The sequence below is a fragment of the Aotus nancymaae genome, unplaced genomic scaffold, assembly GCF_030222135.1.
Source record: "Aotus nancymaae isolate 86718 unplaced genomic scaffold, 86718_ANA_hifiasm-v0.15.2.pri h1tg000103l, whole genome shotgun sequence".
In the NCBI taxonomy this organism is placed as follows: domain Eukaryota; kingdom Metazoa; phylum Chordata; class Mammalia; order Primates; family Aotidae; genus Aotus; species Aotus nancymaae.
In genome coordinates, this window is record NW_026988518.1 from 166,752 (window position 1) to 192,497 (window position 25,746).

The following is a 25,746-nucleotide window of genomic DNA, read 5'->3' on the forward strand; positions in this document are numbered from 1 at the left end:
GAACCGGAAGAGTCCGACGGTGGCTGGCGAGGGCCAAGTCTCTTACGTCTGCCTCTCGTTTTTCTCTCTCCCCGCCTCCTCCGCAGAAGCCGGGCGCCAAACTCAAACTTTATCAGGACCCGGACGTTTCTCTGGGTAGTTCCGAGGGCCGGACCTGTTGGGCCTTTCCGCACACCAGCCGGGGCAGTGAGCCGATATGAGCCAAGTTCTCTTCCACCAACTAGTCCCGTTGCAGGTGAAATGCAAAGACTGCGAGGAGAGGTAGGGTCCGCGTCACCCAGTGCCCGCGGGTGGCGGTTGGGATCAGGCCAATGGGGAAAGATGGCGGTTCCGGCCAGTGGGCCCCGCCTTGCACCTGGGTGTCCTGTCGACCCCCTAGGAAGCGGATAGGGAACCCCGAGGGCCCGTGGCTACCTCTCTCACTAAGTCGGCCGTTGTAGAGGGGACTGGAGGAAGGGTGTGAGGGAATAGGAAACCGACTCACATCAAGTTGATACCAAAACCCTAGCTCTGAAAGGAGTCGTGAAGATTATATCCCTACTCTTCCCTTTTGGCAGATAAGAACTCTGGCCTAGAGAAGTTAAAAAAAAATTTACGTGAGGGCCCACAGCCAATTCATGGCAGAGCCAGCACTAGAACTCTGGCCTTGGCTCCCAGCCTTGTCCCCCGTTCTCTTTTGAAGTATGTTGGCAGTAAAGTTCAGCTTTTAAAAACCTACCAATTTGGTGGTGTACTTTTGGCTCTTCACGTTAGTTACTTTAAAAAAGTAAATTACATTTAACCGACTAAAAATGAGAAAATCAGAAACGTCATTCAGTAAATATTCATTCAGTAAATATTGCCTACTTGTAAAACATCTTACTGGTCACTGGGAATACAGTGGTCAGGAAAAACAGTCCTTTTCTTCACGGAGTTTACCATCACCGGAGGAAGTAAAGAACAGTCGCACAGGTTAAGTGCAACTTTGATTAAGGGAGTGGTATTATTGGGGCGTAAATGGATTTGACCAGAGGTCAGGAGACTTAAATCTTTTTTCTCAGTTCCAACACTCAATAGCTGTCTCTTTGTCTCTGAACGTTCTTTCCTCATTTGGAAAACTGATATAATATGCGTATTCACGTGATTGTAATGAGGATCAGGTGTGAAATTGTATGTGAAAACTAAGTGGTGTGCAAATGTAACATAAAAAATGAAGACTTTGCCTTATTGAGTTGCCAGTAATGTGAAACTGTAGTATATATAGTTTAAAATTAGGTCAAAAATCAATGGCAAGCCAGTCAAGGAGATGGTACCAAAACTAGCAGCTGCATATGGAGATCTGTAGGTTTAATTATTCTTTTAATGCTTTCCAGTATGGTAGCCACTAGCCAAATGTGGTTATTAGACATTTGAAATGGGCCTTATCTGAATTGTTGTGCTTTATGTATGAAAATGCACATTGTATTTTGAAGACTTACTATGAAAAAAGAATGTAAAATATCTCAATTTTTGTATTATGTGTTAAATGGCAATATTTTGAGTATATTGGGTTAAATACAATAATTATTAAAATTAATTTCACCTGCTTTTAAAAGTTTTTTTTTTAATGTGGCTTCTAGAAAATTTAAATAGGCCAGGTGTGGTGGCTCACACCTGTAATCCCAGCACTTTAGGAGGCCAAGGTGGAAGGATTGTTTGAACCTAAGAGTTGAGGTTACAGTGAGCTATGATTGCACCTCGGTACTACAGCCTGGATGACAGAGTGAGACCCTGTCTCTGAAAAAAAAAAGAGAAGGAAAAAATTAAAATTACATACCTGGCTCACATTTGTGGCTTACCTTGTATCTCCATTGGACAACACTGTTCCAAAATGATTATAGAAAGATAAAAGGGTCCATACTCCGGTTTCAATATGGAAACTCCTAGATCTTCTCCTTCTGGTTACATTGTCATCAGTTAATCTTAACACTCCATTTCTCTGCTTAGAAACCTTGCTATATTCCTATTATCTGTATAATAGGGGTCAGCAAACTGGCACACATGGGCCACATTGCCCACTGTTTTTGTAAGTAAACTTTTATTGGAACACAACCATGCTCATTTGTTTACAAATTGTCTGTAGCTGCCTTTGCACAGGAAGGGCAGAGATGAGTAATTGTGACAAAGACCTTATGGCCGCCAAGCCTAAAGTATTTACTGTCTGGCCCTTTACAGAATAATTTGGTGATCCTTGACCTATAGGAAGAACAACCCAGACTCTCCAGACTCTCTCTCTCTCTCTTTTTTTCTAGTTAGAGTCTTGCTCTGTTGCCCAGGCTGGAGTGCAGTAGCACGATTACAGCTCACTGCAGTCTTGACTTCCTTGTAAAACACCTTACTGGTCACCGGGAATACAGTGGTCAGGAAAAACAATCCTTTTCTTCATGGAGTTTACAGTCACTGGGGGAAATAAAGACCAGTCGCACAGATACGTGCAGCTTTGATTAAGGAGGTGGTATTATTGGGGCATAAACAGAGAGATGTGACCAGAGGTCAGGAGACTTAATTTTTTTTCTCAGTTCCAACACTCAGTGGTTGTCTATTTTTTCTCTGAACATTCTTTCCTCGTTTGTAAAGCTAATATAACGTGTATCGTAGTGAGGATCAGCTGTGAAATTGTATGTGCACACTAAGTGGTGTACAAATGTAGCATAAAAAATGGAGACATTTCCTTATTGAGGTGCTAGTTCCTCCCACCTTAGTCTCCTGAGTAGCTGCAGTTACAGGTGCATACCACCATGCCTGACTCTTTTTTTTTCCTTTTTAAATTTAATAGAGATGGGGTCTCCCTGTATTGCCCAGGCTGGTCTTGAACTCTTGGGCTTAAGTGATCCTCTCACCCCAGCCTCCCAAAGTGCAAGGATTATAGGCATGAGCTACCACGCCTGGCTTAGTTGAGTATTTGAGGCCAGTTCAGCTCAACAAATATTGGCAAACGTCTACTGTGTCCCAGGAACTGTCCTGGGTGCAGAGGATGAAAATATACACTCTCCCCACTCAGCCTCTACCACCAACAAAAACCAACAAGAACCTGTTTTCATTCTCTCCCTAAGGAACTCACATTTTAATAGGGGGAAAAACAAAGATGTTCCTTGGACAGGCAGCATAGCACAGATTAGGAGTTCAGGCTCTGGAGCCAGGTTGCCTGGGTTTAAGTCCCAGTTCTGCCACTTACAGACTGATCTTGTGCGATTTCCTTCTCTGTGTCTCTAAGTTTATGATAATAACAGTACCTACTTCATGGTGTTTAATATAAGTACACTGAAGTCAGAGAAGAAGGAAATTCAGTTGATGACAGGAACGCGGTGGCTCACACCTGTAATTACCAGTTGATGATCAGGGAGCTTTATCTGGTGGAAAATGATGCCCATGGTTTAACACTAATCTGCCTTTATAGTTTTGTTTCCTAAGCTTGTCTCTCCAATATAAAAGTCATGCAAGCATTCTTGTTACCTTCTGAATGTACCTGATACTCACCCTACACTATACTTTTATGTAAAACCCTGCTGTTCCTTGTGCCTCAAATGCTTTTTTCTTTCATAACTTTCAGGTGTGTCTTAAATACTTTCACTGTAAGAACCCTTCAGAGTTGCCTAAGTTGAAATGAATTGCTGTTACTCATTTGTTAGTGTGGTGTAGGTGAAAGATCTGAGTTCTAATTTAGGTTCTGTCATGTAACCTGAAAACATTATGTGGGCCTTAAGTTCTTCTTTTGTGAAACACATAATATTTACTTATCAAGATTATTGTTAAATAAGATGATATATGTAACTACCTGGCAAGTACTCAGTAGTGTAGGTACTCAGTAAGTGTTGGTAACCCTTCCCTCCCCTCTCATGGAGCCCTAAACTGCAAGCAGAAGCAAGTCTAGGAAAAAGTCATTAATCTCATCTCAATTAGAGGACAGAGACCATGGCTTTTTTGTTATGTTTCTGTCATCCTATGTCCAAAAATTCTTCTTTATTTCTTTTTTAGAGACAGGCTGTCACTCTGTTGCCCAGGCTAGAGTGTTGTGGCATGATTGTGGTTAACTGTAATCTCAAACTCTTGGACTTAAGCGCTCCTCCTGCCTCAGCCTCCAGAGTAGCTGAAACTACAGGCATGCACCACAATGCCTGGCTTGTTATAGAAATTTTTTGTAGAAATAGGATTTTGCCATGTTGCCCATGCTGGTCTTGAACTCTTGGCCTAAAGTGATCCTCCCATCTCAGCCTCCCAAAGTGCTGGGATTACAGATGTGAGCCACTGTGCCAGGCCCCTGGACTATGTTTATTTCTGTTTGTATCCCTAGCACCTGACACAGTACCTGGCTTAAAACACCTTTTATTTGTTTGAATTGGTAGTTTAAGGTCACAGCTACCAGAGGGGGCCTAGAATCCAGTTCTGCTAATTCCTGATGCTTAACATACATTTTATTTAAAATAACTCATAGCTAAATCTAGTGTCAGGGAGGATATTGTGTAGATTTATGCATTGTTCAGAGTGTGACATTTATTAATATGAGAAATAACGTTTTATTGAGTTTTTTTTTTTTTTTTTTTTTGGTGGAGTCTTGTTCTGTCACCATGCTGGAGTGCAGTGGCACGATCTTGGCTCACTGCAACCTCTGCCTCCTGGGTTCTAGCGATTCTCCTGCCTCAGCCTCCCTACTAGCTGGGACTACAGGCGTGCACCACCACAGCCAGCTAATTTATATATTTTTAGTAGAGACAGGGTTTCACCATGTTAGCCAGGATGATCTCGATCTCCTGACCTCTTGATCCGCCCCCCACACCTCAACCTCCCAAAGTACTGGGATTACAGGCATGAGCCACCGTGCCCTGCCGAGTTATTATTGTTTTATATTGCTCTTATGACATTAACCATTATAAGGGAAAAAATAAGATTTGTGATTTTAGGTAGCATATCCACTGAAAGCTCATATTTTTCTGCAACGTATTTCTAAGGGTGTTTTTAAAGTAAGCATGGGGAATACGTTTAACTTATAGGCCTTCCCTTTTTTTTTTCCAACATCTAATCTATATAAGCATTTGGAATATGTGCAACAGTATCATTAATATGATTGGTAAATTGTCATAGTAATATAACTCTTCCAGGATTATATAAAGAACACTTTAATAAATTGATTCTTTCTGTACAAAACTGTAAAGCACTGGCTGGGCGGGTGGTTCACACCTGTAATCCCAGAACTTTGGGAGGTTGAGGTGGATAGATCACTTGAAGTCAGGAGTTTGAGACTAGCCTGACCAACATGGCAAAACCCCATCTCTACCAAAAATACAAAAATTAGCCAGGTGTGGTGGTGCGCCCCTGTAATCTCAGCTACTCAGGAGGCTGAGGCAGGAGAATCACTTGAACCTGGGAGATGGAGGTTGCAGTGAGCCGAGATCACACCACTGCACTCCAGCCTGGGTGACAGAGTGAGACTCTGTCTCAAATAAATAAATAAATAAACTCATAAATAAATAAACTCTGTCTCAAATAAATTAATAAAATAAAACTGTAAAGCACCATAAAAAGTTACGTATCAACTGCAGAATCATACCACCATGGCATTTATGCTAGAGAAAACTTCAGAAGATGAAAACCAAACATAATGATATTGTAGAGCTAAAAAGGTTCTCACAAACCACCTAGTTGAATCCACTTATCTTACAAGTTAGGAAACTGAGAGGTTTTTTCCCCTCAAGAAAATTTAATCTTGCTGTGTTGCCCAGACTGGACTTGCACCCCTGGGCTCAAGCTATCCTCCTGCCTCAGCTTCTGAAGTAATGGATACTACAGGCAGGAGGCACTCTGCCCAGCTCACAAAAGCTTAAGTGGGATTGCAGTAGCACTCTAATCTGTTTCACGTGCATTGCTTTAGATACTAGAAAAATAGAAACAGTGTATTCTCGTGTTTTGAAAATAATTCTTCTTTTGTGTGGTGTAGACCAGTGCTTCTTGTTCCTTTTCAGAAAACAGACACAAGTTATGAGGTAACATTTAACCTTATTGTACAAACTGAGATTTAGCATCTAATCATATGTTCAATAAGAAACTTAACTAAAATGACACATTTTAAACCAATATAAAATTGCAAGTCAGAGCATTAAAAAATCTAAACAGTTGAATCTAGCCTTGATCAACTGTTTCCAAGTTTTTCTATCCATACTCAATTGCTATTTATACTTTTTAATTGTGTAGTAGATAAGTAATAGTGTGGAAAAGGTTTAAAAGCAATCTTTAGAAGAAATACTTAAAATTGAACAAATTCTATTTGTTAGTTTACATTTTAAGGCCATTGTTACTTAATTCTGGCAGAATAGTTTGAGAAGCACTTTACATGGATATTTTTCACTAATTTCCCCCTTTCTGAACGATATAAGCATTTGTCCTCTATTTGATGAATGTTTATGGGCACTTTCATTTATATACCTCTATCCAATTCTGGGTTCCCTAAGATACAGCATGGGATGTGGAATGCTGTGGTCTCTCCCTCTCAGGGCTTAGAGTTAGTCTTGGATAGGATAGGTAATAAACTTGTTGATAGTACTTCTGTGTTACATTGTGTAAAGAATATATTAGGCAGATTTAATTTGTGGATGTGAAAATACGTTTTTGTATGTATATGCATAGGGAATATGTTACTTTTTTTTATTTTAAACATTCAAAGTATTCTAATGTTACTTCACATTTTTTAATTAATTTATTTATTTTTGAGACATGGTCTCACTCTGTTGCCCAGGCTGGAGTGCAGTGGTGCAATCTCAGCTCAACACAGCCTCCCCGTCCCAGGTTCTAGCAGTTCTTCCACCTCAGCCTCCAGAATAGCTGGGACTACCGGTGGGTGCCACCATACCTGGCTAGTTTTCTTTTTTCTTTTTTCTTTCTTTCTTTCTTTTTTTTTTTTGAGACAGAATTTCACTCTTATTGCCTAGGCTGGAGTGCAACGGCACTGTCTTGGCTCACCACAATCTCCCCCTCCCAGGTTCAAGCTATTTTCCTGCCTCAGCCGCCCAAGTAGCTGGGATTGCAGGCATGCACCACCATGCCTGGCTAATTTTGTATTTTTAGTAGAGACAGGATTTCTCCATGTTGGTCAGGCTGGTCTCGAACTCCCGACCTCAGGTGATCCACCCGCTTCAGCCTCCCAAAGTGCTCCTGAAGTGCTGGCGTAAGCCACCGTGCCTGGCAGTTTTTGTATTTTTTGTAGAGAAAGGTTTTGCCTTGTTGAACAGGCTGATTTGCAACTCTTGACCTCAAGTGATCCACCAGCCTCAGCCACCCAAAGTGTCGGGATTACCACATTTTAAGTTCTTAAAATGGAATCAGTCTTTTATAAATCATTTTGATCACTTGACATGATAATTTTTTAATGTGAAAAGTTGTTACTAAATTGGTGGTTTGTCTTTCAAGATGTTATTTTAGAATCAGGGCATTAAGGATATGTGAAGCTATTATCTCATTTAATCCTCACAGCATCCCCATTTTACAGTTGAAAAGTTAATAAATTGATGGTCTGTCTTTCAATAGATGTTATTTTACAATCAGGGCAGCAAAGTAATTTATCAGGCTAGTGCTAGATACTCCATATAGTTTATTTCATTTAATCCTCACAAATCCCCATTTTACAGGTGAGAAAAATTTAGTTTTAGATTAAACGCTGCTAGATTACTCACTAGTGGAACAATAAAAAGCAATTAAACTTCAAATCCAGTGTGCTTTTCAACCTTCTGTTCATAAATTAGAGAACACCTGTGGAAAGTCTTATAACTTGAGACTGAATACTTTAGTTAATACAAGTGATAGTGATAACTCATTTCAGGTTAATGTTTCTGATAGTTGGGTATGTCTTTTCATACAGGAGAGTAAGTATAAGAATGACCATTGAACTACAATCAGTTTCTAATCCAGTTCACAGAAAGGTTGGTATTTAGTTCTTTTTTGAAATATCATTTTGGTACACAGTAGATAATTATTTTTGTTAAGAATGTGAGATATTTTGTTGTATTCATTTTGCTTTTTAATTTTGGGCTGTTTTGTAACTTGCAAATCAAGGGTGGTAGAGTCTACTGAGACAACAACTGAAAGATTATTGTACCATATATTTCTTTCTTTCTTTCTTTTCTTTCTTTTTTTTTTGAGACAGAGTCTCACTCTGTCACCAGGCAGATTGCAGTGGTGCAATCTCGGCTCACTGCAACCTCCGCTTCCTGGATTCAAGCAATTCTCTTGCCTCAGCCTCCTCAGTAGCTGGGACTACAGGCGTGTGCCACCACACCCAGCTAATTTTTGTATTTTTTAGTAGAGATGGGGTTTCACCATGTGGCCAGGATGGTCTTGATCTCTTAATCTCGTGATCTGCCTGCCTCAGCCTCCCAAAGTGCTGGGATTACAGGTGTGAGCCACTGTACCCGGCCTATACCATATATTTCTAAAACATGCAAGAATTAGATTTGCCTAGTGCACTTAAGTTGCTGGAAAATACACACACACAGAGCTGCCTTATAGAATTGGCATTTTATGGTGTAAGTGTAAAAAGATAAACTGAAGTACTGTAAGGAGATATTTGTGAATCTTTTACTTGACATTTTGAAGAGAGGCATTTAGAGTATTAGTCTCATATAACCTTTAGAAGTACGAGTCATTAACGGAACTAAGGATATAGAATAGAGCAGGGGTCCCCAACCCCCTGGCCACTTACTGGTATGGTCCCTGGCCTGTTAGGAGCTAGGCTGCACAGCAGGAGGTGAGTGGTAGGCAGATGAGCAAGCATTACCTTCTGTGATCCACCTCCTGTCAGATCAGTGGTGGCATTACAGTCTCATAGGAGTGCAAACCCTATTGTGAACTGCACATGCAAGGGATCTCAGTTGCATGCTTCTTATTATAATCTAAATAATGCCTGATCTGAGGTGGAAGTTTCATCCTGAAACCATCCTTCACCCCTCAATTCTTGGAAAAATTGTCTTCTACACAATAGTTCTCTAGTGCCAAAAAGGTTGGGGGCCTTTGAAACAGAGGACTAAGAAATATAACATCTGTGCCAAGCACAGTGGCTCACATCTGTAATCCCAGCACTTCGGGTGGCTGAGGTAGGCAGATTGCTTGAGGCAGGAGGTTGAGACCAGTGTGGGCAACATGGTGAAATCCCATCTCTACAAAAATAATGTATATATATACACACAAATCAGCTGAATGTGGTGGCATACTCCTGTAGTTCCAGCTACTTGAGAGGCTGAGGTGGGAGGATCACTTGAGCTTAGGAGGTTGAGGCTTCAGTGAGCTGTGATGGTGCCACTGCAATCCAGACTGGGCAACAGTGCGAGACCCCATGTCAAAAGAAACACCAAAATATAGCATCTGTTTTCTGTGTGCCATAGCTTTCCCTGAACACATTCAAGGACCTAATGGTATTAGTAGTACCTTTGGTTTTTTTAAATAGCATCCTGGGTGAATATCAGGAAGTACTTAAATGGAAGCTACTTAAGAACAAGGCATTCTGAGGCAGAGCAGGTGCCTGAATTGCCAATTTTCTGGGGTAAAGATTATAAATTGTACTTTTTACGTGTTATTCCTTATGCCTGCTATACCTCTTCATTTTCTAGCTTTGTGCATAAGTGGTTTAGATTTTTCTAGGACAGCATTTCCTAAGTGGCCATGAGTAGAGATTTTATTTCAAATGTATTCTTAACCTTAACGTCTAGTTCTTTATTAGTTTTACATCGTCTTGTAAGTAATGCTGTTTTTCTTTCACCAGTGTTATCTGGTACATAATTTCGGCGTACTTTTTGTGAGCTTTATCTGTGATGATGATCTCCCACACTGTGTACACTTAGCTACCTGGAAAGTGGTCTTTGTGAAAGGTACCTACTTCATTTGAGACTGAAAACAGATGGGGTTCCACATCAGTGGCCACCTGGCCTAGGAGAGAATAGGCCCTTTGGAAGAGGCCTGGCAACGTGTCACCTGATACCCCTGTCCTCTATCTGAGAGACAGAAGCTCCCTTTTGTCTAGTGTGGATTATTGTTTGTCAGTTCTGCTGATATATTTGCCACTTTTAAAATGCCAGACCATTTAATTTTAAGGGAAACTAAAAATTAATGTGGTATGTTCAGTGGTAAAGAAAATTTTCATTATCATGTTATGGTGTAGCAAGGACTGGGTCTAAATTTTCCCAAGCCTCTGATAGGATCATATTCCTAAACTTTCAACTCCTAGCACTTAACTTTTACAGACCTCCAGGCGGTTCTCAAAGAACATTATGTCTACCCCTATTTAAGATTCTAACTCTCTAAAGACTAATAAGAAACCAGCAGCACTACAAAACAGCTGCCTGCAATCTAACTATGATACATTGATGTTATTGGATCTTTTTACTTCTGAGAAGGAAGAAATTACTCAAAAAGTAATCTAGTAAAAACATTTAAAAACAACAAACTTTCTTTTAGGACTTAGTTATTCGTCTGACTGATGACACGGATCCATTTTTTTTATATAACCTTGTTATATCTGAGGAAGATTTTCAAAGGTAACTAAATTTTTTTCTGATCTTATATTTAATAAAAGAATAAGTTTCTGAGTTTTATGAATGTATTGGTACTGTTCTCTCAAACACATACCTATGTATTAGATTTAGTTACTTTGGGAATATTGGGCTATTTGTACTATATTTACTTAGGGTGTTTTGGAAAATAAATATTTTGTGGATTATTAGAATTATGCTTAAAAGACCTGAGAAGTTTGAAGCTTTTGCTGAATTTATTGATCTTTTTTCCTGCCATTGAATAAGTTGTAAAAAAAATCAGAGTTCCTTATCTTAGTTCTTGATTATAACAACTGTTAGTAAATTTAAAAAAGGAATCTTTCAGGATGCTAATTATAATTAAAGATAGTAATTGACTGGGCTTGGTGACTCATGCCTGTAATCCCAGCACTTTGGGAGGCTGAGGCGGGGGAACACGAGGTCAGGAGTCCAAGACCAGCCTGACCAACATGGTGAAACCTCATCTCTACTAAAAATACAAAAATTAGCCAGGTGTGGTGGTGCGCACCTGTAATCTCAGCTACTCAGGAGGCTGTGGCAGAATTGCTTGAACCTGGGAGGTGGAGGTTCAAGCCTCACCACTGCACTCCAGCCTGGGAGACAGAGCAAGACTCTGTCTCAAAAAAAAAAAGCAATTAAATTTTTTAAAAATTTATTTTTCTTTCTTCTGTATAGTTTAAAATTCCAGCAAGGTCTTCTGGTAGACTTCTTAGCTTTCCCACAAAAATTTATAGATCTCCTTCAGCAATGTACTCAAGAACATGCCAAGGAAATTCCAAGGTAAGTTGCATGAGAACACTACATTATTACATTTAATTCAACACAGACTCTTCTTTGAAACACAAGTTGACAGCAAAATCTTTTCCATTTGTTATGAGTATCCCTGTTTATTTTTAGAACTGGGGTTAGGGCTCCATTAAATCTCAAATTTTAAGGAATCTTGATTAAAATCAGAACTATTGCTTAATTTCCATGTCTTGACAAAGGCACTAAAGTTATCAAGTATTTAATAGCATCAAGTATTTGGTTTTATAATCTTGGAAAAAGGGAAGACTAAGATTTTATGTGTGTGTGGTGCTAGTGCCTGATTGTTTTATTGTAAAGTTCACCATCAACCTTTTATTTATTGGTTTCATCAGTTGATGATTGTTGTTGAATCAGTTATTTCATTAGAAAGAACAAAATGATGCTTTTCTATCACTTTTTTCTATATTAAGTATAATTCTTCTGTAAAGAACTTTTCCTCAGCAATTAGGGCTATTTGATTACTCAAAAAATTCATACAGAAAGTATAAATGCTTAATTCTTACATTTAAATTGTCGTTTTTTAGAGTAAAGAGCTGGTAGTCTACTTCTCTGGTACTCAGTGATTTTTGGTTTTAGTTTTTGCTTTTTATCCCATTTGTTTCTCATGAACTCATGGACTTTTATATAGTAACTATGTTTTCAATGAATCTTTTCTTTTTTTTTGCCCAATTTATCTTATATTTTACCATTCGGAGTCCCATTCATATTGGCCCCTATGATTTCAATATGCTCCCTTGCCTGATCTTTCTAAGTAGAGAAGCTTTGATTCAGTGAGAGATTTTCACTATCTCCTAATGTGTTATAATGTGACATTTTTTTTTCGAAGGTTTTTGCTACAGTTAGTTTCTCCAGCAGCTATTTTGGATAACTCACCTGCATTTTTAAATGTGGTAGAGACAAATCCTTTTAAGCATCTTACACACCTCTCACTAAAACTTTTACCTGGAAATGATGTGGAGATAAAGAAATTTCTAGCAGGCTGTTTGAAATGTAGCAAGGTAAGATTTAAATTTAAGTTATTCTTTTAATAAAATAAGTATGAATGGTCTTCGATAAATTATTAAAGATATACAATGCCATTAATTTTTGTTTTCTAAATAAAGTTTTATGACATATAATTAATTTATTGTTTTTTATTTAGTCAAGGTATGGTGGGGATGGATCTGGACCAGGAATTGAGAATAGGTCCCAGGGTTTTTATGTGTGACTTTGGACAGGTCACTTAAACTGTTCTGTCATGGTTTCATCAACTGGTAGACATGTATGGAAATAGCTACCCTATCTAGCCCATCTTAAATGAGATAAGATAAATGGAAATGTCATGACAATTACAAAATGCTATATGGCACAAGGAAACAACATAGGGATGCTGCTTGAGTTTTTAGAGACTTTCTAGTCAAATGCTATAGATTGGTGCATCTCAAACTTTAACTTATCTGGGGATCTTGTTAAAATGATTTAGGTCTGAGATGGAGCCTGAGAATCTGCATTTCTAACGGGCTTCCAGGATAATGCTATACTTTGAGTAGCATGGCTACAGATAATTACATTGAAAACTAATTTTGTTACTTTTATGAATAGGAAGAAAAATTATCACTGATGCAATCACTAGATGATGTTACTAAGCAACTGGACTTTACACAAAAGGTAATTCCGATTTCATTTTGTCTTTGTAAGTCATCCAGACATTGGCATTGAATTGCTTCTTGACTCAGTTCCAAGCTTTTATGTATTTTCTTTCAAAGCATGCTTCCGTTGAATTTCCTCTCCTCTTTGCCACCTTTCATCTACCACTTAATTATCTTAATCCAATGCTTTCTTTTGCACATATTTATTTATACAAACATTTCTGTATCCCTAATATGTAACATGTTCCCTCAAGTCTTCATTAAATAAGATAGGTATTTTTCTGTCACATATTAGTTCTCCACTCCGCACTTACTCACCTTATTCCTCTGGCCTAAATGGCTTTTCGGTTCCCATCTTCTAAACCTTTCTCTTTCATTGCTGTGTTTAGAATTAATTCCTCTGATAGGCTTAGCATCATTTCAGTCATAGCTACCACATTTCTTCCCTAGTCTGAAATCGAAGCCAGAGTATCTGTTTTAGCTTGTTCTTGCTTTGCTTTAAAGAAATATCTGAAGCTGGGTAATTTATAAAGAGATTTAATTGGCTCATAATTCTGTAGACTGTACAAGCATGGCACCAACATCTACTTGGCTTCTAGTGGGGGCCTGAGGAAGTTTACAATCATGGCTGAAGGTGAAGGGGAGTAGACATGTCACATGGTTAGAGTGGGAGGGAGGAGGTACCACATGCTTTTAAACAACCAGATCTCATATAAACTAACTGAGTGAGAACTGACTTAGCACCAAGGGAATGGCACTAAATCATTCATGAGGGACTGCTCCCATGATCCAATCACCTTCCACAGGCCCTGCCTCCAATGTTGGGGATTACATTTGAACATGAGACTTGGAGGGGACAGACATCCTAACCGTATCGGTATCTGATAATCAGCATGGCCTCAGGCAGAAAATAGCCCTGTACAATGTGGCCCACAGGGCCATGTTAATTGGGTTTTATGTATAGGTGAACTATTCCTTATAATCGACTTGCTTGCCCCTACCCCTCTTTATTGGGTGGTAAAGAGCCAGATTTAATTAAAAGCTTAAAGATAGTTAATCTTGTCCTGTGGGCCGTTTTGGGTCTAAGATTGCTTTTATTCTAATGTTGATTTCCTGAAATTCAAAAATTTTGTGTAGGAAAAGACTTTGAATATGTCCTGAAAAGCTATAGTTTTGTTTAATATCCTTGTAAATATTGCTATATTCTAATAAGAAGTATTACATATTAAGGAGACTATCTTAATATTTGTGTTAAACTTTAATGTAGACATTAACAGAAAAAAAACAAGAATTGGATAAGTTACGGAATGAATGGGCATCACACACAGCAACCTTGACAAACAAGCATTCTCAGGAACTGACAAATGAAAAGGAAAAAGCCTTGCAGGTAACTGAAAAAAAGAAACTGAAAAAATATTTTTTATTGCTGTTGGTCATTTTGTTAATTTTAAAAATAATATGTGCTTACTTTAAATTTTCCAAACATTACAGAAGTATATGAAATAAAAATCAAAATTCTCTTTCAAAGTCTTACTACCTAGAGATAATTTAGAAACATTTTGATTTATTTCTTTCAGACTTTTCTCTATGTATATATAAATAATAATTTATAAATATTTGTTTATAAACATAACTCTGTAAATTATGTAATTTACTCTATGTGTGTACCCATATGATGGGTTTTTGGTTTTGTTCTATACTAATGGGGTCTTATTGGATATATTGATTGTAACTTTTTCTTCACTTAATGTAGTATCATTCTGTATCAGTTAAGATACTCCTTTTTAGTGGCTGCAGAGTATTCATTTTTTGGGTTTAACTTAATTTACTTAACTACTTGCCCAAATGGTCATTTAAATGCTTCAGAATTTTGGTTATTTTAAGCAGTACTGCAACAAGCACTCTTAGTATCTAGAAGTGAAGCTACAACATATCCATATAAAATATTGATGGATACTACAAATTTGCCACCCAAAAAGGTTGAACCAAATGGAATCCCAACAATAAGATAGTGTATAAGGATACTTATTTCCCCATATTCTTGACATTGTTTTTAACCTTCTTAATTTTTAATATTTGCCACCTGATCTTAAGGTAGTACTAGTTTTAATTTATATTTCTTATATTTTTAGTGACGATAAGCATCTTTTAATATAACTTTTTATATTTTTCTATGGATATTTTTTATTGTCTTTTCCTCCCTTTTTCTATGTGATTGTCATTTTCTACTACTTTGTAGTATGATTTTCTTTTTTCATATTATAGCTGCTGCTGCTTTTTTTTTTTTTTTTTTGAGACAGAGTTTTGCTCTTGTTGCCCAGGCTGAAGTGCAATGGCACGATCTCAGTTCACTGCAATCTCTGCCTCCCAGGTTCTAGGGATTCTCCTACCTGAGCCTCCTAAGTAGCTGGGATTACAGGCATGCGCCACCGTGCCCAGCTAATTTTTTGTATTTTTTTTTTTTTTTTTTTTTTTGGAGACGGAGTTTTGCTCTTGTTGTCCAGGCTGCTCGAGTGCAGTAGTGTGATCTCAGCTCACTGCAACCTCAGCCTCCCAGGTTCAAGTGATTCTCCTGCATCAGCCTCCCAAGTAGCTGGGATTACAGGCATGTGCCACCATGCCTGGCTGATTTTTTGTATTTTTAGTAGAGATGGGGTTTCACTATATTGGCCAGGCTGGTCTTGAACTCCTGACCTCAGGCAATCCACCCGCCTTGGCCTCCCACAGTGCTGGGATTACAGGCGTAAGCCACCGCACCTGGCCAATTTTTGTATTTTTAGTAGAGTCGGGGTTTCACCATGTTGGCCTGGCTGGTCTCAAACGCCTGACCTCAGGTGACCTGCCCTCCTCGGCCTCCCAAAGTGCTGGGATTACAGGCATGAGCCACTGTGCCTGGCTTATAGCTTCTTTAATATTACATTTTATTTTGTTTTTATGTACTTTACTAGATGCTTGCTTTTAAGAGTACAGCTTGATGTTTTTTTTTGTAACTTTCACCCAAATTAAGATACAGAAATTGGACCAATATCTGTAATTAAGATACAGATATTGGACCTAACAATAGTCCGTAAGAGGTTATCATATTTCTGACTTACATCATCATTCATCAGTATTGCCAGTTCTTGAACTTCGTGTAAATGAAATCATATATGTTTGTATGTGGCTTTCTTCACTCAGCATAGTATTTCTGAAATTCAATTATGTTCTAGTGTTTCTTTTTATTATTATATGAATCTGTCATGATTTATCTATTTTCCCAGTGGTAGGCATTTGCATTGTTTCTCGTATTTTGCTGTTACTAGTTAAACTGCTGTGAACATTCTTGTACTTGTCTTTTTGTGGACACATGCAATTACTTTTCTTGGACATATATCTATTATTGGAATGGCTAGGTTGTAGTATAGACACAGGTTTAGCTTTAGTAGAAACTACCAGTTTCCCAAAGTAGGTATACCCATTTACACTGCCATTCTGTGGATGTATAATAATGTCTCATAATAATGAACATTTCTTTTTTTTTTTTTTTTTTTTTTTTTGAGACGGAGTTTCGCTCTCGTTACCCAGGCTGGAGTGCAATGGCGCGATCTCGGCTCACCGCAACCTCCGCCTCCTGGGTTCAGGCAATTCTCCTGCCTCAGCCTCCTGAGTAGCTGGGATTACAGGCACGCGCCACCATGCCCAGCTAATTTTTTGTATCTTTAGTAGAGACGGGGTTTCACCATGTTGACCAGGATGGTCTCGATCTCTTGACCTCGTGATCCACCCGCCTCGGCCTCCCAAAGTGCTGGGATTACAGAACATTTCTTTATATGCATATTTATCACTTAGTCTCTTTTCAAGTGCCCATTCAAGTTGTTAGCATGTTTAATTTGCCTATTATTATTATTGATTTGCAGTAATTTGTATATTCTGGACATGAGTCCTTTGTCAGATGTATGCGTTGTGAATATTTTCTCCGTCTGTAGCTTGCCTTTTCAGTTTTTATTGGTGTAAATTAAGGATATACACCTTATCTATCAGGTATATTATAAACATTTCTCCCAGCCTGTCATTTGCCAGCATCTTTTGCAATATATAGTTATTTTATTTGAATGTCATTAAATCTGTCAGTCATTGCCTTTATGGCTTAAGGTTTCATTTTACATTTGGAAAGCATTTCCCACTCCAAGGTTATGAAAAAATTTTCCTATATTCGAATATTTGTATCATTTTCTTGCTATATTTAGCTTTTTAGTTTATTTGGAATATAATTTTGTGCAGTACAATATAAGGTTGAATTTTTTTGACATACAGTCAGTCATTGTTCACCAGTGATTTAAAATAGTACCTCTATTATTTTATTTTTATTTCTTAGAGGTAGGGTCTTGCTCTATTGCCTAGGCTGGAGTGCAGTAGCACAATCATGGCTCACTATAGTTTCAACCTCCTGGGCTGCAGCGATCCTCCTGCCTCAGTCTCCAAAGTAGCTGGGACTACAGGCATGTGTCACCATGCCGGCTGATTAAGTTTTTTGTAAAGATAGGGTTTCACTGTGTTGCCCAGGCTGGTCTTGAACTCCTGGCCTCAAGTAATCCTCTTGCTCGGCTTCCCAAAGTGTTGAGATTATGGGCATGAGCCAGTGTGCCCAGTACTACCTTTATTACATACTAAATTTCTTTATGTACTTGGACTTGTCTCTGAACTGTTGTTAAGAACTGATCTTATTTTCTCATTCAGTGGAGAGATATATCTCTTCATTTATTAAGGTCTTATTTGTTGAAAACAGACTTATTTACTCTTTATCTCCCGTTTTTTTCTTTCTCTTTTGCAGTCTTGTTAAACAATGTTTTCGTCTAGGGAACTTTACAGATTTTTACTGTATAAATAAGACCATCTACTCTACCAGTACCACTGTGGTTAGATTTATAATTGTTTATCACTAGTGTATACTAATGTTATATCCAGCCACCTTACTAAATTTACATACTGTTTCTAAGAGTTTTGGAGTTGATTCTCTTAGGCTTTCCAGGTAGATATATAAACTATAAAAAATAGTAATTTTTCTCTTCCTAATATTTGTGTCCTCTTTTTCTTGTACAGAAAAGTGCGGAATAGTAGTGGAATCTTTATCTTGTTTTAGTCTTTTTTGGTGAATAATTAAAATATCTCACCATTAAATATGATGTTTACTTTGCATTTGAGAGAGAGAGGTTTCTTACTTGCTTCCTGATAATTTTAATTCAAACAGTGCTAAGTCAGGTGAAATTAGTTTTGGGGATCTAACCAAATAATTATATTATTTTTTCCCTTTAATAGTGTAATAAATTATAACAATAGATTTCCAAAGGTGGAATAATCTTTGAATTCATAGAATAATACTTAAATAGTCATAGGGATTTTTAATAAACTATTGTATCAGTTTGCTAATATTTAACTTGCGATGTTTGTATTTTTATTTATTTATTTTTAGAGACGGTCTTGCTCTGTTGCTCAGGCTGAAGTGCAGTAGCACAGTCAAGGCTCACTGCATCTCAACCTTCCTGGCTCAAGCAATCCTCCCACCTCAGTCTTTGGAGTAACTAGAACCACAGTTACAGGCCCCCAGGCCTAGCTAATTTTTTTTTAAGATATGGGGTCTCACAGTGTCGGTCAGGCTGGTCTCAATCTCCTGGCATCAAGTAATCCACCCGCCTTGGTCTCCTGAAGTGCTGAGATTACAGGCATGAACCACCATGCGTGGCCCAGGATGTTTGTTTTTATACTCAAGACATTGGTCTGAGATTTTTTTTCCTGCACATCTTAGTTTGCTTATGGCAATTACGGGTTATAGACTATGGTATTAGAATTATGCTAGCCTCATAAGAACATTTTTCAGTTTTCTTTATTCTTTGAAACAGTGAAATAACAGGGAATTAATCTGTACCTTGAAGGCCTCATACAATTAGTCTTTTAACATCATTTGGATCACACACCTAGTTGAAGCATTTATCTTTTTCTTTTCCAGTTTTCTCCATGATTGTTGCTCTGTTTGAATTTTCTATTTTTTCTTTTTTAAATGTATATTTTATTGCATTTTAGGTTTTGGGGTACATGTGAAGAACATGCAAGATTGTTGCATAGGTACATACATGGCAATGTGGTTTGCTGCCTTCCTCTCCATCACCTATATCTGGCATATCTCCCCATGTTATCACTCCCCAACTCCCCACCCCGAGCTGTCCCTCACCTAGTTCCCCTCTGACAGACCCCAGTGTGTGATGCTCCCCTCCCTGTGTCTATGTCTTCTCATTGTTCAATACCCACCTATGAGTGAGAACATGCGGTGTTTGATTTTCTGTTCTTGTGTCAGTTTGCTGAGAATGATGGTTTCCAGGTTCATCCATGTCCCTACAAAGGACAAGAACTCATCATTTTTTTATGGCTGCATAGTATTCCATGGTATATATGTGCCACATTTTCCCTGTCCAGTTTATCATCGATGGGCATTTGGGTTGGTTCCAAGTCTTTGCTATTGTGAACAGTGCTGCAATAAACATGCATGTGCATGTGTCCTTATAATAGAATGCTTTATAAACCTTTGGATATATACCCAGTAATGAGATTGCTGGGTCAAATGGAATTTCTATTTCCAGGTCCTTGAGGAATCTCCACACTGTCTTCCACAATGGTTGAACTAATTTACACTCCCACCAACAGTGTAAAAGTGTTCCTATTTCTCCACATCCTCTCCAGCATCTGTTGTCTTCAGATTTTTTAATGATCATCATTCTAACTGGCATGAGATGGTATCTCAATGTAGTTTTGATTTGCATTTCTCTAATGACCAGTGATGATGAGCATTTTTTCATATGTTTGTTGGCCTCATGTATGTCTTCTTTTGTAAAATGTCTGTTCATATCCTTTGCCCACTTTTGGATGGGCTTGTTTGTTTTTCTCTTGTAAATCTGTTTTAATTCTTTGTAGATTCTGGATATTAGCCCTTTGTCAGATGGGTAGATTGCAAAAATTTTTTTCCCATTCTGTTGGTTGCCGATTCACTCAAATAATTGTTTTGCTGTGCAGAAGCTCTGGAGTTTGATTAGTTCCCATTTGTCTATTTTAACTTTTGTTGCCAATGCTTTTGGTGTTTTAGTCATGAAGTCCTTGCCTATGCCTATGTCCTGAATGGTTTTGCCTTGGTTTTCTTCTAGGGTTTTTATGGTGTTAGGTCTTATGTTTAAGTCTTTAATCCATCTGGAGTTAATTTTAGTGTAAGGTGTCAGGAAGGGGTCCAGTTTCTGCTTTCTGCACATGGCTAGCCAGTTTTCCCAACACGATTTATTAACCAGGGAATCCTTTCCCCATTGCTTGTTTTTGTGAGGTTTGTTGAAGATCAGATGGTTGTAGGTGTGTGGCATTACCTCTGAGGCCTCTGTTCTGTTACCAGTACCATGCTGTTTTGATTACTGTAACCTTGTAGTATAGTTTGAAGTCCGGTAGTGTGATGCCTCCAGCTTTGTTCTTTTTGCTTAGAATTGACTTGGCTATGTGGGCTCTTATGGTTCCATATGAAGTTTAAGGTGTTTTTTTCCAGTTCTGTGAAGAATGTCATTGGTAGCTTGATGGCATAGCATTGAATCTATAAATTACTTTGGGCAGTATGGCCATTTTCATGATATTGATTCTTCCTAACCATGAACATGGAATGTTTCTCCATCTGTTTGTGTCCTCTCTTATTTCCTTGAGCAGTGGTTTGTAGTTCTCCTTGAAGAGGTCCTTTACATTCTTTGTTAGTTGTATTCCTCGGTATTTTATTCTCTTCGTAGCAGTTGTGAATGGCAGTTCGTTCTTGATTTGGCTCTCTTTAAGTCTGTTATTGGTGTCTAGGAATGCTTGTGATTTTTGCACATTGATTTTGTATCCTGAGACTTTGCTGAAGTTGCTTACCAGTTTCAGGAGATTTTGGGCAGAGACGATGGGGTCTTCTAAATATACAATCATGTCGTCTGCAAAGAGACAATTTGACTTCCTCCTTTCCTAATTGGATACCCTTTATTTCTTTTTCTTGCCTGATTGCTCTGTCTAGAACTTCCAATACTGTATTGAATAGGAGTGGTGAGAGAGGGCATCCTTGTCTAGTGCCAGATTTCAAAGGGAATGCTTCCAGTTTTTGCCCATTCAGTATGATATTGGCTGTGGGTTTGTTGTAAATAGTGTTTATTATTTTGAGATAGGTTCCTTCGATACCTAGTTTATTGAGAGTTTTTAGCATAAATGGTGTTGAATTTTGTCAAAGGCCTTCCCTGCATCTATTGAGATAATCATGTGGTTTTTGTCTTTGGTTCTGTTTATGTGGTGGATTACGTCTATAGACTTGGGTCTGTTGAACCAGACTTGCATCCCTGGGATGAAGCCTACTTGATCATGATGGATAAGGTTTTTGATGTACTGTTGCAATCAGTTTGCCAGTATTTTATTGAAGATTTTTGCATCTATGTTCATCATGGATATTGGCCTGAAGTTTTCTTTCCTTGCTGAGTCTTTGCTGGGTTTTGGTATCAGGATGGTGTTTGTCTTATAAAATGATTTGGGAAGGGTTCTCTCTTTTTGAATCATTTGGAATAGTTTCAGAAGGAGTGGTACCAGCTCCTCTTTGTATGTCTGGTAGAATTTGGCTGTGAACCCATCTGGACCTGGGCTTTTTTTGGTTGGTAGGTTATTAATTGCTGCCTCAACTTCAGCCCTTGTTATTGGTCTATTCAGGGTTTCAACTTCTTCCTGGTTTCGACTTGGGAGGATGCAAGTGTCCAGGAATTTATCCATTTCTTCCAGTTTTTTTTTCTTTATGTTTACACTTATTTCTCATGTTTTCATTATACCTCCACTTAAAAAAATACGCTGAGTAATTTTAATGGTTTCTACGCTAATTTCTTTGTAGATGCTTATTTTCTGTGAGGAAAGTTCTAGCAACACGTAGAATTACCCATCTTCTGTTTCTTGTATTATTTTAAGTCTGACTTCTGTGTTTCTTCACTTCTTCATATCATTAAAATTCCATTCCCACAACATTTTTCTGATCTAATATTCTTCCAAAATTACTGTGCGTTCTTCCAATTAAAGCCTCTATAGAATATTCATTTGGAAAATATTGCTTCCACCTCTACAAATTTTCCCTTTTGTTTTGGACTCTGTTATTCTGAAACTGTCCCTCCAAAAATTATTTTTTTTTCTCTAGAATGGAATTTTTTTAAGTGTATTTTTTTCTAAAAATATTCAAATGATTCAGGAGTTAACAAAGTAGAAAATGTAAACTATAATACTAATCCTCACACTTTTTTTTTAAACAAAAATCTCTGAGATTCTGATGATCACTGGAATAAAAGCCAGTTCTTTATTTTCACTGCCTTTGGCCTCTCTTGTCTTTAGTGTCTTTGATTACCCTCTTAGATAGTTACAGTTAGCATCTTTACCAATTTGCTCTGATTTTTCTTCTTGATTGCTTCTTCAGTATTTTCTTTCAAGATTGAATTTTCAATTTTATATGGACCTCTTCCTATTTTATCCCTTTTTGCTCCTTCTCCTCTCCTTTTTAGCTTTCCCAAATTCCTGAAATAGTAATGTAAAAATTCCCAAGATATTTTGTGGGAGAGACACTTCCCTGTACTAGTGCTAAGAATTTTGAGTGGGTATAACTTCACTGGGATACGGTTTTGGAACTTGCATCAGGCTTTATATTTATGTTCTTTATAATTGATCATAAAGAAATCTGAATTTTAGATATACATCTGTACAAAAATGTTAATCATCATTTTATTTGTAATTGTGAAAAACTGGAAACTAAATGTCCATAATAGGGCAGAAGTTAATTATGGAGTAGCCATGGATGGAATTTTGTGTAGCCATTAAAGATTTTGCAAAGAGATTTTTAATGATGTGAGAAGGTGCAAATACTAAGGGAGTAAAAAGTGTGATTAAATTGTATAAATAGCTAGATCTTCATTCATTAAATTTAATATGTGTATTGTGTGTTTATGTGATGTCAGTGTAAGTGTATAAATGAGTGGAAGAGAGTACTCCTAAGTATTTGGAGTGACTTTCTTGATGGGACTGTGGGTTTTTTGTGATTTCCTTTTTGCCCTTAAGAGCATGTATAACTTTCATAACCACAAAAATATACTTTATTTTCAAAAGATATTTAGGATTTGATAGTATCGTTAACAAAAATTACTAATATAGGTTTGTGATATGATTCAGATAGGCACTAGATATTACATAGTTACAACCATGTTCAAATTTTATTGTTGGTAAAGATGACTACTAAATATGAGATTGGACTAATGAACAAACCTTGCTCATTTTGCAATTTTTGGTGTTTTTCCATTATAAGGCATATATATGTATATTGATTATATATATAAAAAAAACACTGTGATGGTGTTTAAAGCAAAAATATGCTCTTTTTTTTTTTAAACACAGTAGGTTCATCCTGTATACAGTATTTGCAGTTTGCTTTTTTAACAATATCATCTTCTCTTAACTTGAAGACCATTGCATCTAAACATATGTGGGTTTAGAAGAAGCAAAAATTTGCTTTTGTTGACCTTACTTTCTCCATCATGAAATTCAGAATTGAAAATAGACTCTTTTCAGAACAGATCTAAAGAAAGATAACAAAATTAAAACAAAAAAACAAAAAATAAGAAATTACAGTTGTTTATTTCTTAAAATCTTTCTGTATTTGTATTTCTGATATTTTTTTCTTTGATTTTTGGTACTGTATTTTTATTATATAATAGGCACAGGTTCAGTATCAACAGCAGCATGAACAACAGAAAAAAGATTTAGAAATCCTCCATCAACAAAACATCCAGCAGCTGCAACACAGACTATCTGATTTAGAAGCAGCTAATAAAGACCTAACTGAAAGAAAATATAAAGGAGACTCCACTATTAGAGAACTTAAAGCAAAACTTTCTGGTGTTGAAGAGGTATTGAATGTTGTTGTTTTTTCTCTCCCAGTTTAAAAGAACGTTTTGATTTGGTTATTTTAATTTGGTTACTTGTGTGGGTGGTGTTCCTCTGGATGCTCTGCAGAGTTCTCTTGTGTTAGGGTAATCCATTCAGACAATGCAAAGAAAATTGAGAATTTGAAATTTGATAAAAAGCCTAATTCATAACAGAACTGAAGTAACCTTGAATATTTTTAGTTAGTGTCTTGAGAGCAGATTACTGGCACAGCTGTCAGATTTTTCAATGTGTTTTTAATAGTAACACAGCACTTGTATCTAATAGGGTACTGAATTGACAGGGCTGGGTTTTTTTTTCTTCTTTAGCCTGCTTAACATATATCAAACAATTATGAAATTTAGTGTCTAGTAATAATAATGATAACAGTAATATTAAAGGTAATAGTTAATGCTTACTGAGCATTTTCTATGTGATAGGCACTGTTTGAAGTGCTTTACATTTGTTAACTCATTTTATTGTTATAACAATACTTTTAAGATAGGAACTATTATTATCCCCATTTTACAGTTGATGAAATTAAGGCACAGTAAAGGTAAAGTTGCCTAAGGTCACATAGCCAGTGAGTGGAAGAACAAGGATTGGAACTCATCTGTTATTTGCCTGTCCTTAGTACTACTTTGTTCTTTCAGGCAACAGAGAAATTTTTATTTTATTTTATTTAAGTTCCGGGATACATGTGCAGAATGTGCAGGTCTGATACTTAAGTGAACGTGTGCCATGGTGGTTTGCTGCACCTATCAGCTCATTACCTAGGTATTAAATCTCACAGAAATTTTTAAAATCTTACTATAGTGCCACGTTTGTTGTTGCTTTCACATTGCTTACGGGCTTCTTTGTAGCATTATTATACATTATTGTCATATGAATTATTAGAAAACATATGTAGATTTTTTTTGTCTATATTTAAATACCAAAGTTACCAATGTTATTCTAGCTCACAAGACTTCTGACTCTGTTTTACCAGCTTCATGCTTAGAAGCTCTAAAGCCTGACCAACTTTGTTCAGATCCTCATATGGTTCTGCCCCAACAGTGGATGTATTTAGTTTTTCCTGCCTACACCCTTGACACTAGTTGTAAAGTGTTTGAAACTTCATGGTTTCAAAATTGGTAGTCTAAATTGATAGTCTAAATGCTTCATTATAATGCTTTGATTTCATCTATCTCAGCCCTGGAACTGGCCATTATATAAACAGAACTTCATTATGTTGATTTTTATATGCTCTAATAAAAATATTTCTTCCAGGATTTGCATAAGACTTGCAAATTGTTAGTTCTTGGAGCTTTCTTTTTTTTTTTTTTTTTAAACTGCTGAGTATTCAGTTACCTATTTTAAGTTATACTTTTTAGGAATTAGTGCCCTAAAAATAACAATTGCTACCATTTATTAAGTTTCACTATGTGCTAGCCAAAATGCTAGTCAATTTACATAAGGATTTTTATGAAGATTAAATGAAATAATTTATTAAGTATTTGTTATCATTTCCATTTTACAAATGAGGCAACTGAGATTCAGGGAGTTTCAGTAATTACCAAGATCACACAGTAGAAGAACCAGGATTTGAATTTTGTTTGATACTAAAGTTTGTGCTCCTAACACCACTGTAGTAATAATACTATATAATTATTTCTGAAAAGTTTTGTTAAGAACCAAAACTATCTAGGAACACCAGCATTTGAGTTGATATTAGCTGATTGGGAAGAGATCTATATTAGATTTTTTAAAAATCTATTTTTAATGAACAATTATATTTTGCTTTAAAGAGTTAACAGAGAGAT

The 25,746-nt window shown here is 37.1% G+C and overlaps 1 protein-coding gene across 3 annotated transcripts in view; it reads left to right on the plus strand.

The window, feature by feature from the left end:
- The first annotated feature begins 42 nt into the window (after window positions 1-42).
- Window positions 43-25,746, plus strand: part of SASS6 (SAS-6 centriolar assembly protein) — a 61,331-nt gene continuing 35,627 nt past the window's right edge. The window contains exons 1-8 of one of the 3 annotated variants that reach the window (XM_012458448.2): window positions 43-261; window positions 7,865-7,925; window positions 10,453-10,532; window positions 11,223-11,327; window positions 12,181-12,352; window positions 12,936-13,001; window positions 14,250-14,369; window positions 23,737-23,928. In XM_012458448.2, the coding sequence (XP_012313871.2) occupies window positions 197-261; window positions 7,865-7,925; window positions 10,453-10,532; window positions 11,223-11,327; window positions 12,181-12,352; window positions 12,936-13,001; window positions 14,250-14,369; window positions 23,737-23,928 (861 nt within the window). In that variant the 5' untranslated portion in view covers window positions 43-196. The remainder of the gene's footprint in view (window positions 262-7,864; window positions 7,926-10,452; window positions 10,533-11,222; window positions 11,328-12,180; window positions 12,353-12,935; window positions 13,002-14,249; window positions 14,370-23,736; window positions 23,929-25,746) is intronic. The other 2 variants (XM_012458450.2, XM_012458449.2) reach the window with 2 other exon arrangements.